This window comes from Arvicola amphibius, chromosome 12 (assembly GCF_903992535.2).
Source record: "Arvicola amphibius chromosome 12, mArvAmp1.2, whole genome shotgun sequence".
Lineage (NCBI taxonomy): Eukaryota > Metazoa > Chordata > Mammalia > Rodentia > Cricetidae > Arvicola > Arvicola amphibius.
In genome coordinates, this window is record NC_052058.2 from 51,666,867 (window position 1) to 51,679,653 (window position 12,787).

General features: G+C 44.2%; 1 protein-coding gene across 3 annotated transcripts in view; it reads right to left on the reverse strand.

The window, feature by feature from the left end:
- Positions 1–12,787, reverse strand: part of Abhd6 (abhydrolase domain containing 6, acylglycerol lipase) — a 50,394-nt gene that overhangs the window by 22,064 nt on the left and 15,543 nt on the right. For all 3 annotated transcript variants that reach the window (XM_038348980.2, XM_038348981.2, XM_038348979.2), the window contains one exon: positions 6,382–6,534. In XM_038348980.2, the coding sequence (XP_038204908.1) occupies positions 6,382–6,500 (119 nt within the window). In that variant the 5' untranslated portion in view covers positions 6,501–6,534. The remainder of the gene's footprint in view (positions 1–6,381; positions 6,535–12,787) is intronic.

Sequence of the window (12,787 nt, forward strand, 5' to 3'; positions counted from 1 at the left end):
TTCCCTGTAGTTTCTAGAGCCTGTCCTGGAACTAGCTAGCTCTTGTAGACCAGGCTGGCCTCGAACTCAGAGATTCGCCTGTCTCTGCCTCCCGAGTGCTGGGATTAAAGGCGTGCGCCACCACCGCCCGGCCCTATGTTTTCTTTTTAAAGCTATGTTTTCTTAAGATTTGTTGAACATTTACAAAGACCTATAATCTGAAAATCTTTGATTTTCAGGCTATGAATTTGAAGATGGGCTGCAGAAAATAATAAATAAATAAATAAATACATACATACATACATACATACATTCATACATATAGACTTGGAGGAGTTTTACCCCCCACCCTCTTCGTTAGATCACCTGTGCAGGTGAGAGTTGAATTTAGCCAGGCACCTTGCTCAGGGTTTCACAGTGTTGACATGAAGGCCTCAGCCAGCCTGCCTTTCATTCAGCTCTAAGCCCATTCAGCTTGTTGGCAAAACTCAGTTCTCTGTGGGTACAGGACCGAAGTCCTTGGGTCCTTGCTGGCTGGCAGTTGAGAACTCTCTGCCTCCTCCAACCCAACCGTGTTCCTCCCTGGATGGCGCCCTCTGATTCAAATGAACAACAGCACTAGGTAGTGGTGGAGATTTGCGTCTTTCTGCTTTTAGGGGCTGAGGAGATTAGATTAGACCCCTGTGGATGGTGTCCTGAAGTCAGCTGCATACAACATATACCATCGCTGTAATTTAGCAGGACCACGACACTGTCATAGTCACCAGTCTCTGAGAAGGGGGCGGGCATCTTTGAGGAGCAGAATTGAATAATTCTGCCTACCAAGAGTCACACTTACATTTCCCCCAGCTGGATTTCTTGCTAACACAGTACACTTTCCGTATCTCTGTGCATCGATTCCAGACACCTCCAGTCCATTGTTCTGTTTGTCCTCTGTGCCAGTTTCACACCGACTTGACTTTCGTAACTTTGTAATTATTCCTGATAGCTGGTAATATAAATCATCTCATTTCATTCTTCAAGATTGCCCTGATTAGTTGGCCCTGTCCTTTTCCTTATGAAGAGCACAGGCTGCTCTTGTGAAGGACATTGGTTCTGTTTCCAGCACCCACACGGCAGATCATAACCATCTATAATTCCAGCTCCAGGGCATCTGATTCCCTCATCTGCCCTCCATGGGCACCAGGCAGACACAATTTAATATGCACACATGCAGATAAATACTCAGACACACACAGTGGAGGGACAGCAGCAGAGAGGAGACACAGAGAGGGTGGCAAGGGGTGAACACAATCATTACAGATATGTCCATTATAGATATGTATAGAAATGTCATAATGACACTCACCCTAATGCGTATAGCTGGTACATGCTAATCGAAACTTTTAAAAGAGAAATTAAAACTCGAGACAAACTACATTAATTTTAGCTCACTGCCCTCATGGAAAAGAGGTCAGTTCCAATCTAATCTAACCATTAGTCTTATCTGTAAAATAAGGCTAATACTATTTCCTGCCAACTTGAAGGATCATATAAAAATTAAACATTTTGAAACTAGTAAAAAAAATCTAATTGTTCTACTTTGCTTTCTATCACTGTGATAGGTATCCATAACCACAAGGAACTTTGGGAGGGAAGGGTTTACCTGGCTTACATGACCTGGGCCACAGTCCTTCAAGGGATGCCAAGGCAGAAACTCAAGGCAAGAATCTGGACACAGGAAACGAAGCAGCAGCCATGGAGGGAACGCTGCTCACTGCTTTCTTATATACAACCCAGGACCACCTGCACAGGGGTGGCACCACCCACAGTAGGCCGGGCCTGCTCACATCAGTCATTAATCAAGAGCACGCCAACCTAATGAAGGCCTTGTCTCAGTTGAGGTTCCCTCTTCCCATATGATCCTGGCTTGTATCCAGTTGACCAAGAACTAACCAGCACACTGCTTATCAAAGGCCACCAGAAAAACCTACTGGCATTTAGGACAGCTAGTCACTTAATTTAGGGGGCCATCGTATGAAAATGTGACATCTCTACAATAAGAAAATCTTTTGAGCCGGGCGGTGGTGGCGCACGCCTTTAATCCCAGCACTCGGGAGGCAGAGGCAGGTGGATCTCTGTGAGTTCGAGGCCAGCCTGGTCTACAAGAGCTAGTTCCAGGACAGGCTCTAAAAAAGCTGCAGAGAAACCCTGTCTCGAAAAACCAAAAATAAATAAATAAATAAATAAATAAATAAATAAATGGGATTGAAGAAACTATTACTTTTATTATTTAAAAATTGAAATTTATTGTTGTTGTTGTTGTTGTTGTTGGTGGTGGTGGTGGTGGTGGTGGTGTGTGTGTGTGTGTGTGTGTGTGTGTGTGTGTGCTGCAATGAGAATATGGGGGTCAGAGGACATTTGGGAGTCAGTTCTCTCCGTCCACCCTTGTTTCCAGGGAACCGACGCAGCTCATCAGGCTTGTGTGGCTAGCACCTTTTCCCATTTCACCATCGCCATAGCGTCCACGCTAGTCGTTGGATTTATTGTTAGGTATTTGAGAGCTGTTGGCACTAGAGTAAGTAGAAACATTTACCTTTCTTTTTTCATTTTCACTTTCATTTGTTTGTTTCTGTCATATGGGAATGCTTCTGATTTTTGGTTATTGATTTTTTTAAAAAGATTTATTTATTTACTTTGTGTGTATGAAGAGTTTGCTCACGTGCATGTATGTATACCATGCAAGTTTTCCTGTTGCATCCCCTGGAACTGGGGTGGTTGTGAGCCATCATGTGGGTGCTGGGACTCGAACCCAGGTTCTTTTAGCAAGAGCAATGAGTACTCTTAACCACTGAGTCATCTCTCTAGCACCCGCTATTGATTTTGTATTCATCAACTTAGCCAAATTCACTTCTGGTGTGTGTGTGTGTGTGTGTGCACATGTACATGTAAGTGGGTGCATGTACAAATGTACCAGGTGTCTTCCTCAATTGTTTTTCTTACTTATTTTTCAAAAGACAGGGCCTCTTATTGAATATGATACTCACTGATGTCACTAAAATGATGGCCAACAAGCCCCATGGGATCCTCCCATCTCTGCTTCCCAGACCTGGGGTTACAGATGTCTGATATTTCACCCAGTTGTTTATTTGTTTTTGTTTCTGTGGATGCTAGAGAGCCATACTCAGGTGTTTATTCTTGTGTAGCAAGAACTGAACCAACTGGACCATCTCCCTACCCAGACCCCAAATCCACCTATTCATTCTAATTATCTGTAGATTCAGATACTTACTTTACGATTCACAACAGTAGTAAAATTACAGCGATGAAGTAACAGTGAAAATAGTTTCACGGTTGGCGCTCACCACAACACGAGGAACTGTATTAAAGGGTCACTGCGTCAGGAAGGTTGAGAAACACTGCTCTAGAGTCTGGGAAGTCCAAGACCGACTTCTGCTTGGCTTTTGGTCAAGGCTTTTTTGCTGCTTCAAGTCAAGGCAGAAAGCCAAAAGGCAAGGAGCCATGTACCAAAATCATAAAATACAAGGTACTGCCTTGATTTACAGTGACAAACTCCATGTAGTAATGAGTCAGTTTCAGCAGAACTGCATTAACCTCGCCTTCTCACAGATCCGTTCACACCGCTCCACTGGGGCCGGACTCTCAACTGGGGTTTGGGAGGTACAGACCCAGACCAGTGCACGAGGAACCTGGGATCACCCTCAACATTGGTACCATGGCGGGATAAGCCTGTAATCCCAGCACTGGGGAGGCTAAGGCAGGAGGATCACAAGTTTACATAGTGTGAACTTTTGGGGAGGTGGAAAAGATCTAAGATGGCGGCGCGGTTGTGACAGTACAATAAATACAATAAAACCACCCAACCGCTCGCTTTCATATAACGATCGTCAACTAGAACTTGGTAAAACAGTAAAACATTTGCTAAGGTCTTTCTCCTCTTTGAAAAACAAACAAAAAAAATTTAAAACGACTCTGATACCGGTTCCGAAAACGTGCTCTTTGAGAGTCCAGGGAACTTGGGGGTCGGGAGACTACCACGTCATTGAGGCTGGTTCTCGCCCACGATGGGTGGAACCACACATCAGCACGCAGCCATATCCATGGTTATGGTCCACGTCTGCAAACTGCGTTTTCTGTTTCAACTTCAATTGTTTAACAATGATGGCGTCTGTGTGTGTGGAGGAGCAAGGTCCCTGGCAGGGTCACGAAGTGGAGACCTGGCTCTGACCTCTCCAAGTCCAGGAACTACCCAGGTGCCTCGGCAACGCGGCACTGACAGTGGCATTTAGGCAGCAGCGAAAGGTCTGATTTGCCAATGCAGAGGAGGGTCCTGGGTGGCCCTCTGAAGGGGAGACAGCCCCACCCACGCAGAAAAGGCAGAGAGAATGAAAGATCATAAACTGCTTTGTTCTATTTGCTGCTTTCCAAGGCTTGGAGCCTGAGCAGCTGGTGGAAAATTCCACATGCCAGTGAAACAAAAGGCAGCCAGAAAGGAGGGCAGAGAGAGGGCACCAGCCTCCGGGTCCACATGCGTAAGTTCCCTCTAACTGCCCAAGGCCCAGATAAATCTCCCGGGCTTTATCTACAGTATGGAGAGGACCCAGTATTCATTTCATCATGAGGGGGGTGGGGGAGGGTACTGTATTTCATAAGTGGGCAGTGGCACAGGAAAAAAAAAATCAATGAAGCATAGCACTTTCTTTCCAAATGCTAACCTTTTTAAGAGTTAGGAATACAGGTCAGTGCTAGAGCCCTGCCTGGCATGCACAGGCCCTGGCTTCAGTTCTTTAATAGGCAACAATAGATAGGCTAACATTTAGTGAGACGATTTAAGGTAACTGTGTTTATTTTTACTTTTTTACATTTAGTTACTTTTCACGGCAAATCTTCCATGTTACAGTGAAGCCATTTATAGCACATTGTAAATAAACGGATTTAAAGGCCAGGTGTAGTGGCTCATACCTGCAAGCCCAGAACTTGGGCAGCAGAAATGGGATCCTGAGTTCAAGATCTGGGTGGGCTACGCAGGGAGTATAGACCAACTGGGGCTACAATGAGACACTATCTCAAAATAGTAACAACAATAGAACTCACAATTCCACAGATTGTCCTCTGACCTCCACAGATGAGCTGCGGCATAAAAGTTTCCCCAGTAATAATAAATACAAAATTTAAAACAACACCCAAAACACAGATTTAATGTCTTTTTTGTTTGTTTTGTTTTTGTTTGTTTTTTCGAGACAGGGTTTCTCTGTAGCTTTGGAGCCTGTCCTGGAACTAGCTCTTGTAGACCAGGCTGGCCTCGAACTCAGAGATCCGCCTGCCTCTGCCTCCCGAGTGCTGGGATTAAAGGTGCAGATTTACTGTCTTAGGAAAATACAGATGATACCAAGATGGGCTGGGGTGAAGGTGGTGAGAATAGCAGATATTTTGAAGCTTCATTTGTCTCTTTCACCTTACTAGTTAACAATTCTAGAGCAAGGCTGGTGTGCTGGCACCCTCCTGTAAACCAAGGATTTGGGAGGATCCGGAGTCATCTTCATAGTGAATCTGCAGCTAGCCTGTGCTACACTCCTGTAATCCCAGGATTTGGGAGGCGGAGAATGAGGATCTGAAGCCATCTTCATAGTAAGTTTGCAGCTAGCCTGTGCTACAGGTTCTTATTTCAAAACACCAAAACCAAACGGCTGTGCTGACACACGCTTTCAATCCTAGCTCTCCCAGAGCAGAGGCAGGCAGATCTCTGTGAATTCAAGGCCTGCCTGACCTACAGAGAATCCTAGGCTAGCCACAGCTTCTTACTGAGATCCTTTCTTGAAGCCCAAACAAAACAGGTAAACCTTAAAGCATTCGGTGCCGCATATGCACTTGGCACTGAGCATTTCTGAGCTTCCAGTTCATGTCCCAGTGACATCACTGCAGCTGGTAGCTAGGAGAGCACACCATGCCTTGGGAGACTGAGTGGTCCTGAAGGCGAGCATGCTGTCAGAAACTCAAGACAGTGTACCTGCTTTGAAGTAGCCGCCAGTTCAAGAACACGTTTAAAATCCCAAAGAGGAGCTGGAGAGATGGCTCCGTAGTTAAGAGCACTCACTGCGTTTCAGGGGATCACAAACATGGCATCTTACAACAGTCTGTAACTCCAAATTCAGGGCACCCAACATCCTATTCTGGCCTCTGTAGGTGTCAAGCAAGCACAGGGTGCATAGACACGCACGCAGGCAAAACACCCACACACATAAAAATAATTTTTTTTAAACCTAAAAGATTTCTAAACAGATGTCCTTCAACTTTTCTGAGTTTAAAGTATTTCATGATACAATGACAAGTAACAGTGACCAGGCAAAGTGGGGATGAGGATACTATGATACTTTACAAACCTTCATTTTACACCTGACTTACCAATAATAGATTCTTATCAGTGCTGAAGGCCACAGGAGAAAAGAAGCGACGAATGCCAGGATTGGAATGGCCAGGGTTCCACCCGCGATCACAAACATGTTCACTACATCGAGATCCATCCTGCTCTCTAAGGCTGGTTGACACCTGCAGAGGCTGAGGAGAGAGAACAGTACTGAAGCCCTCTCAGGGGGTAAAAAAGAAAGACGCAAAAAGGGAAAGGATCCTGAATGAGAGATTGGGAGACATGAGCACAATACTGAAGCCATCCCAGGGGAAAAGAGGAAGACTCAGAAAGGACAAAGATCCTGAATGAGGCCAAGAAAAACAAAACCAATGTAGCAACTAGATGTGAGGAGGCAGACTCTGGAGGACTGTGGGCCTCAAAAAGTGAAAATCAAAACTGCAGGGTACATTGCCAGGATGACTGGAGAAATCTGAGTACCCAGTGGGTATCAGATGGTACTAGGATGCACAGTGCTACCATTCTTGAACATTGGACAAATTGTAGCTGTGGACAATGCAGGCTGTCATGCCTAGGGGACATGTCCAAGCTTTGAAGGGGCGTGTACAGACTGGTATCCACTACTCACTTTTAAAAGCTCAGGAAAGAGAAAGTAATATGTGTGAAATGTTAACTATGATGTATTATTCCCTCAAGTTTTCTATAGATTTACAATATTTTATTTTCATTGATTGGTTATGCAACCTAAGCTGGCTTGAAACTCACTATGTAACCCAGGTTGGCCTGGAACTCACAGTCTTCCTGCCTCAGTTTCTTGAATGCTGAAATTACAGGCAAGCATCTTATAATGGCCAAATGAGGGGCTGGAGAGATGGCCCAGTAGTTAGAGCACTTGCTGCTCTTAAAGAGGACCTGGGTTGAGTTCTCAGCACCCAAGTTCCAGGGGATCTGATGCCCTCTTCTGCCTTCCTCAGGCAACAGGCATGGATTTGATGTACTTACATACATGCATGTGCGAAACACTCATACACATAAAATTAAAAATATAACTAATCAAAAAATAAACCATGAGGGAAAAAAAAAAGAATAAACGCGGGTGATCTTCACAATCTGAATGTAAAAGAAAAAAATAAAAATAAAGTCCTATCTATGCTGTGATGCAAAAAAAAATATATAACTAATCAAGAGAGGAACTGTATCCATTTCACAGATGAGAGCAATGAGGCCGAGAGGACGTAACCCTGTTCTGCTCATCCGACTGTCCTCTTAGCTGCTTAGTCACTAGAAGCGATTTTCCCAGCATCCTTCAGTTGCTGGCACGTCTCTCTTCTAGAAGCACACTCTGTAGGACAAGAATAATCACTCACGTTCTTTCTTAGGGCCTTGAATAGCACAAGGCACACACAAAGTACAAACAGACTAGAGAAAAGCAAAGTTACAAGTTGGGACTAATCCCACGTAATATGTTTTAGGGAAGGAGAATCATTACCTGTAATGCTACAAGTGACTGACATTTCCCCCTGAAAGTTAAGTAATCACAAAGCTCCCTGAAGGAGCTGTCTCTTAAATTCAAGGTACAAAAGCTGGAGAAAGGTGTGTGGCTCAGTGACAGAACACCTACCTAGCACACCTAGGGCTCTGGGCTCCAGTTCAACATTGGAGGTTAAAAAAGAATTGCTGGCACAATCCGCAAAGAACAGGCATGCATAAATCTGCAGTCGGGGGTTATGGATCTCGCATGAGCTGATGGCTGCAAAAATTCAGCTTCAAGATGACTCTTCTATACTACAGGATGCCCTTAGAAAGTGCAGCGAGCTACTGTGATTCAGACTCCTGAGCTGGGAAGTTAATTACCCAATGTCCCATCAGTCTAGGATTTAGAACGTTTCATACCCAAGGTCATGTACATCACAAGCTCTGGCACTAGAGACAGTAGGCAAACATAAAGAGAAAAAAACCCTTCCTCTGCCTGTGTCTGCTGGGGACATCCCACTTTGGAGGAAATTTCTACCAGAATTCATCTTCCGAGCAGGAGGAACTTTTGTACTGCAGGACCACTTTAACAAGGTTCGGGCTTCCCAGAGAACCCACACACTTGCCCTCACTGAGAAAGCTATGCTTTCTGACTGCCATGGCTTAGACCAGTGGCCCTCAATCTGTGGGTCGCAACCCCTTCCTCAGGGGTCACTTATCAGATATCCTGCATATAAGATATTTATATTACAATTCATAACAGCAGCAAAATTACAGTTATGAAGTAGCAACGGAATAATTTTATGGTGGGGGTCACCACTATATGAGCTGCATTAAAGGGCTGATGTATTAAGAAAGGTTGAGAACCGCTGATTTAGACAAAGAGAGGATAACTGTTCACACCTCTGCACTATCCTTCACTTACAAAGGACTTGCCTTGCTTTGTTTTGGAAGGTGGGTCCCCTACCCTGCTGGTACATTCATTGTACCTGGGGGTAGACTAGAGACAGAAAAACCAAAACTTTGAGAACAAGGAACTACTAATGACCAAAACTCAGAAAACCACATAACTGTGTTGCCTGAAATTCTCTAGACTATGGCCCCATACAAAGGATAATGCTTGGTGGCTTGGGAATGGGAGAACATTGAGCCAGGGTTTAGGGGCATAGGGCTCTGGTTAATGCCAACACTCACTAAGAAACTTATCTCTGCTGTTCAAGTCCTGACAAGGCCAGAGAGCAGCTCTGAGGACATTGTATCGGCTCCTAGGAACTCCTGGAAGTATTTAGCTAGTCAGTAACACAGTTCCCATCACTCATTCTAACAGATTGTATGTGCAAGTGTATGTGAGTGTGCCGTTAGGTGGGGACACGCCACAACATACATGTGGAGGTTAGGGAACAGCTTGCAGAACCCAGTTCTCTCCTTCGACTGCGTGGGTTCTGGGGCTCAAATTCAGGTCATCAGGGGTGGCAGTCCAACCACTGAACCATTCAGTGGCTCTTAATAATACGTTTGATTGTTCTAGGGATGAATCTTAATTTTCAGAATAAATTCAAGTAAAAAGACACCGATTTAAGGAAAAAACCCTAGAGCCTGTAGAAAAACATGGGAGCTCAGGGCTAGTGGTCTAGTCCGCCATGCGTTAGGTCCGGGGCTTGCTCCCTGGTGCTGCGAGAAGACAAAGGGAAATGCTGAGCGGATGGCTGTGGTTCTGAAGCTGTGATGTGTGAGCTGCTGCATGGAGGGACACAGTCACAGACGGAGGGGCACTGGACTCAGGGACGGTCCAGCCACCGGCTCCTCTACACGTTTTGCTGTGAGACTCTCGTCATCTCTTCTGCCCTTTCCTAATCTGGTGACTTAACATTTCTAAAATTATGACAGGCAATCAAGGCAAAGGCTCTAGCTAGCCCTTCCGTAAGCCTCACATCCTATTTACAGCTCCCCAGAAGCTAAAACAGCACCTCAATAAGCTCTTGATTCTCGGTAATGCTTGTTGTTTGATTTACTCTTTTCACTAATCTAGGCTATAAAGTAGAGGCCCCAGGAGCCCTGCAACACAAAGTGAAGGGAGGTAACATCAGGACAGGAGCTCGTGTGGCTCTCCCTCAATATATGTCTTTTTCTTTGACTTTCAAAGTAATCAGCTAATAAGAAATTTATTCTCTATATAAAACAAACAAAAAAAAACAACAAAAAAAGGAAGAGAAGGAGGAAGAGTTGGCCATTCTGCCAGCAAGGGGAGTAACTCCGAGTCACACAGAGCCCCCGACTCAGCATCCGCCGCCACATGTTAACACTGTAGCTACATGTCCAGGGTCTTTATTATTATAAACAAGAATGGAGAGGAACTAGGCAGGGTATTTCAGTAGATCCAGATGAACCTTGCATGAGGGAAATCAAGTGTGGTCTGGGGTTAGAGATCAGGCATGGCATTTCAGAGCTCTTGAAAGCCCCGATCTTGAATGCTGAGAATCCCGATGATACGTTACTCTTCAGGGTATAGGGCAAAATACAAGAGCAAAGAGAATACACAAACGCTTTCACCGACTCCTGCCTTCTAGGCATGTCCAACCTGCCCGGTGAAACCCAGGATATTTGCTGCTACGGTCCACACATTTGTCGTAACAGTACCACCACGTCACATGGTTGGACATGCTGACATTCATCAAATTTCCCAACTAACGTCTTGGTCTGTACAAAACAATAATGCCTTTTACAACAAAAACAACTGTGGCCACCACCATCGCAGTCAGATGTAAGAACAGTATTCATGCACCAGTAACCCCCTTGTGCCAGCCTTGTGCAGTGATTAACATCCATTTTCCCATTTTCTCTTTCATAACAAGAGATGAGAAACACGCCTCTCGCCGAAACTTAACGAGTTCAACGAGAACACATCCCAAGGTCACCTGGTCGGTAAGTAGCACGACCTGAGCCCTCACTCAACCCTGTAAGTCTCCCTACTGCATATCTCTGTCTCTCTCATGCAGTGCTTTCCAGGTATGCATGCACTGGGCATCAGTTATGCATGAGACTCCCAGTTCAGTGACTCCATAGATACCCACTATGTTTCTATAGAACTACATCAACACATGCTAATACAATAACAACTTTGACAAGTTACCAATCTTGTTCATTCCTTATTCCTGCTGGTATGTTTCTAATACTATTCAGTGCTGCTGGTGTGGGAGGTCCTTCTGTCTGTGTGTTGCTTTTCTTGGTTAATGAATAAAGGAACTGCCTTGGCATGTTTATAGGGCAGAACTTAGGTAGGCAGAGAAGATGGAACTGAATGCTGGGAGGAAAAAGGCAGAGTCAGGGGGAGACACCATGGAACCACCAGAGTCAGACATACCAAATCTTTGTCGGTAAGCCACTGCCACGTGGCGATATACAGATTAATAGAAATGGGTTAAATTAAAATAAGAGTTAGCCAATAAGAAGCTAGAGCTACAGATTCAACACAATGCCCATCAAAATCCCAGCAAAATTCTTCAAAGACCTTTAAAGAACAGAACTCAACTTCATATGGAAAAGCAAAAAACCCAGGCTAGCCAAAACAATCCTGAACAATAAAAGAACTTCTGGAGGCATCACAACCCCTGACTTCAAACTCTACTACAGAGCTACAGTACTGAAAACAGCCTGGTATTGGCATAAGAACAGACAGGAGGACCAATGGAACCGAATAGAAGACCCAGATGTCAATCCACACATCTTCGAACACCTGATCTTTGATAAAGAAGCAAAAAATATCAAATGGAAAAAAGAAAGCATATTTAACAAGTCGTGCTGGCATAACTGGATATCAACATGTAGAAGAATGAAAATAGACCCATATTTATCACCATGCACAAAACTCAAGTCCAAATGGATCAAAGACTTCAACATAAAGCCAGCCACAATGAACCTTATAGAAGAGAAAGCAGGAAGTACACTTGAACACACTGGCACAGGGAACCACTTCCTAAATATAACCCCAGCAGCACAGACACTGAGAGAAACAATTAATAAATGGGACCTCCTAAAACTGAAAAGCTTCTGTAAAGCAAAGGACACAGTCAACAAGAAAAAACGACAGCCTACAGAATGGAAAAGATCTTCACTAACCCCACATCAGAGAGGCCTGATCTCCAAAATATACAAAGAACTCAAGAAATTGGACACCAAAAGAACACATAATCCAATAAAAACATGGAGTACAGACCTAAACAGAGAACTCTCAACAGAGGAATATAAAATGGCTGAAAGACACGTAAGGAAATGTTCAACATCTTTGTCATCAGAGAAATGCAAATCAAAACTCTGAGATTCCATCTTATACCTGTAAGAATGGCCAAAATCAAAAACACTGATGACAACTTATGAAAAGGGAACACTTCTGCATTGCTGGTGGGAATGCAAATTGGTACAACCCCTTTGGATGTCAGTGTGGTGATTTCTCAGAAAATTAGGAAACAACCTTCCTCAAGACCCAATAATACTACTTTGGGGTATATATCCATAGGATGCTCAATCACGCCACAAGGACATGTGCTCAACTATGTTCATAGCAGCTTTGTTTGTCATAGCCAGAACCTGGAAACAACCTAAATGCCCCTCAATCAAAGAATGGATACGTAAAATGTGGTACATTTACACAATGGAGTACTATACAGCAGAAAAAAATAACGATGGCTTGAATTTTGCAGGAAAATGGATGGAGCTAGAAAACATTATTTTGAGTGAGGTAAGTCAGACACAGAAAGACAATTATCACATGTACTCACTCATAGGTGGTTTTAAAACATACAGCAAAGAAAGCCAGCCTACAAACCACAATCCCAGAGAACTTAGACAACAATGAGGACACTAAGAGAGGCTTACATAGATCTAATCTACATGGGAAGTAGAAAGTAGAAAAAGACAAGATCTCCTGAGTAAATTGAGAGCATGGGGACCTTGGGAAGGATTGAAGCAGGGAGA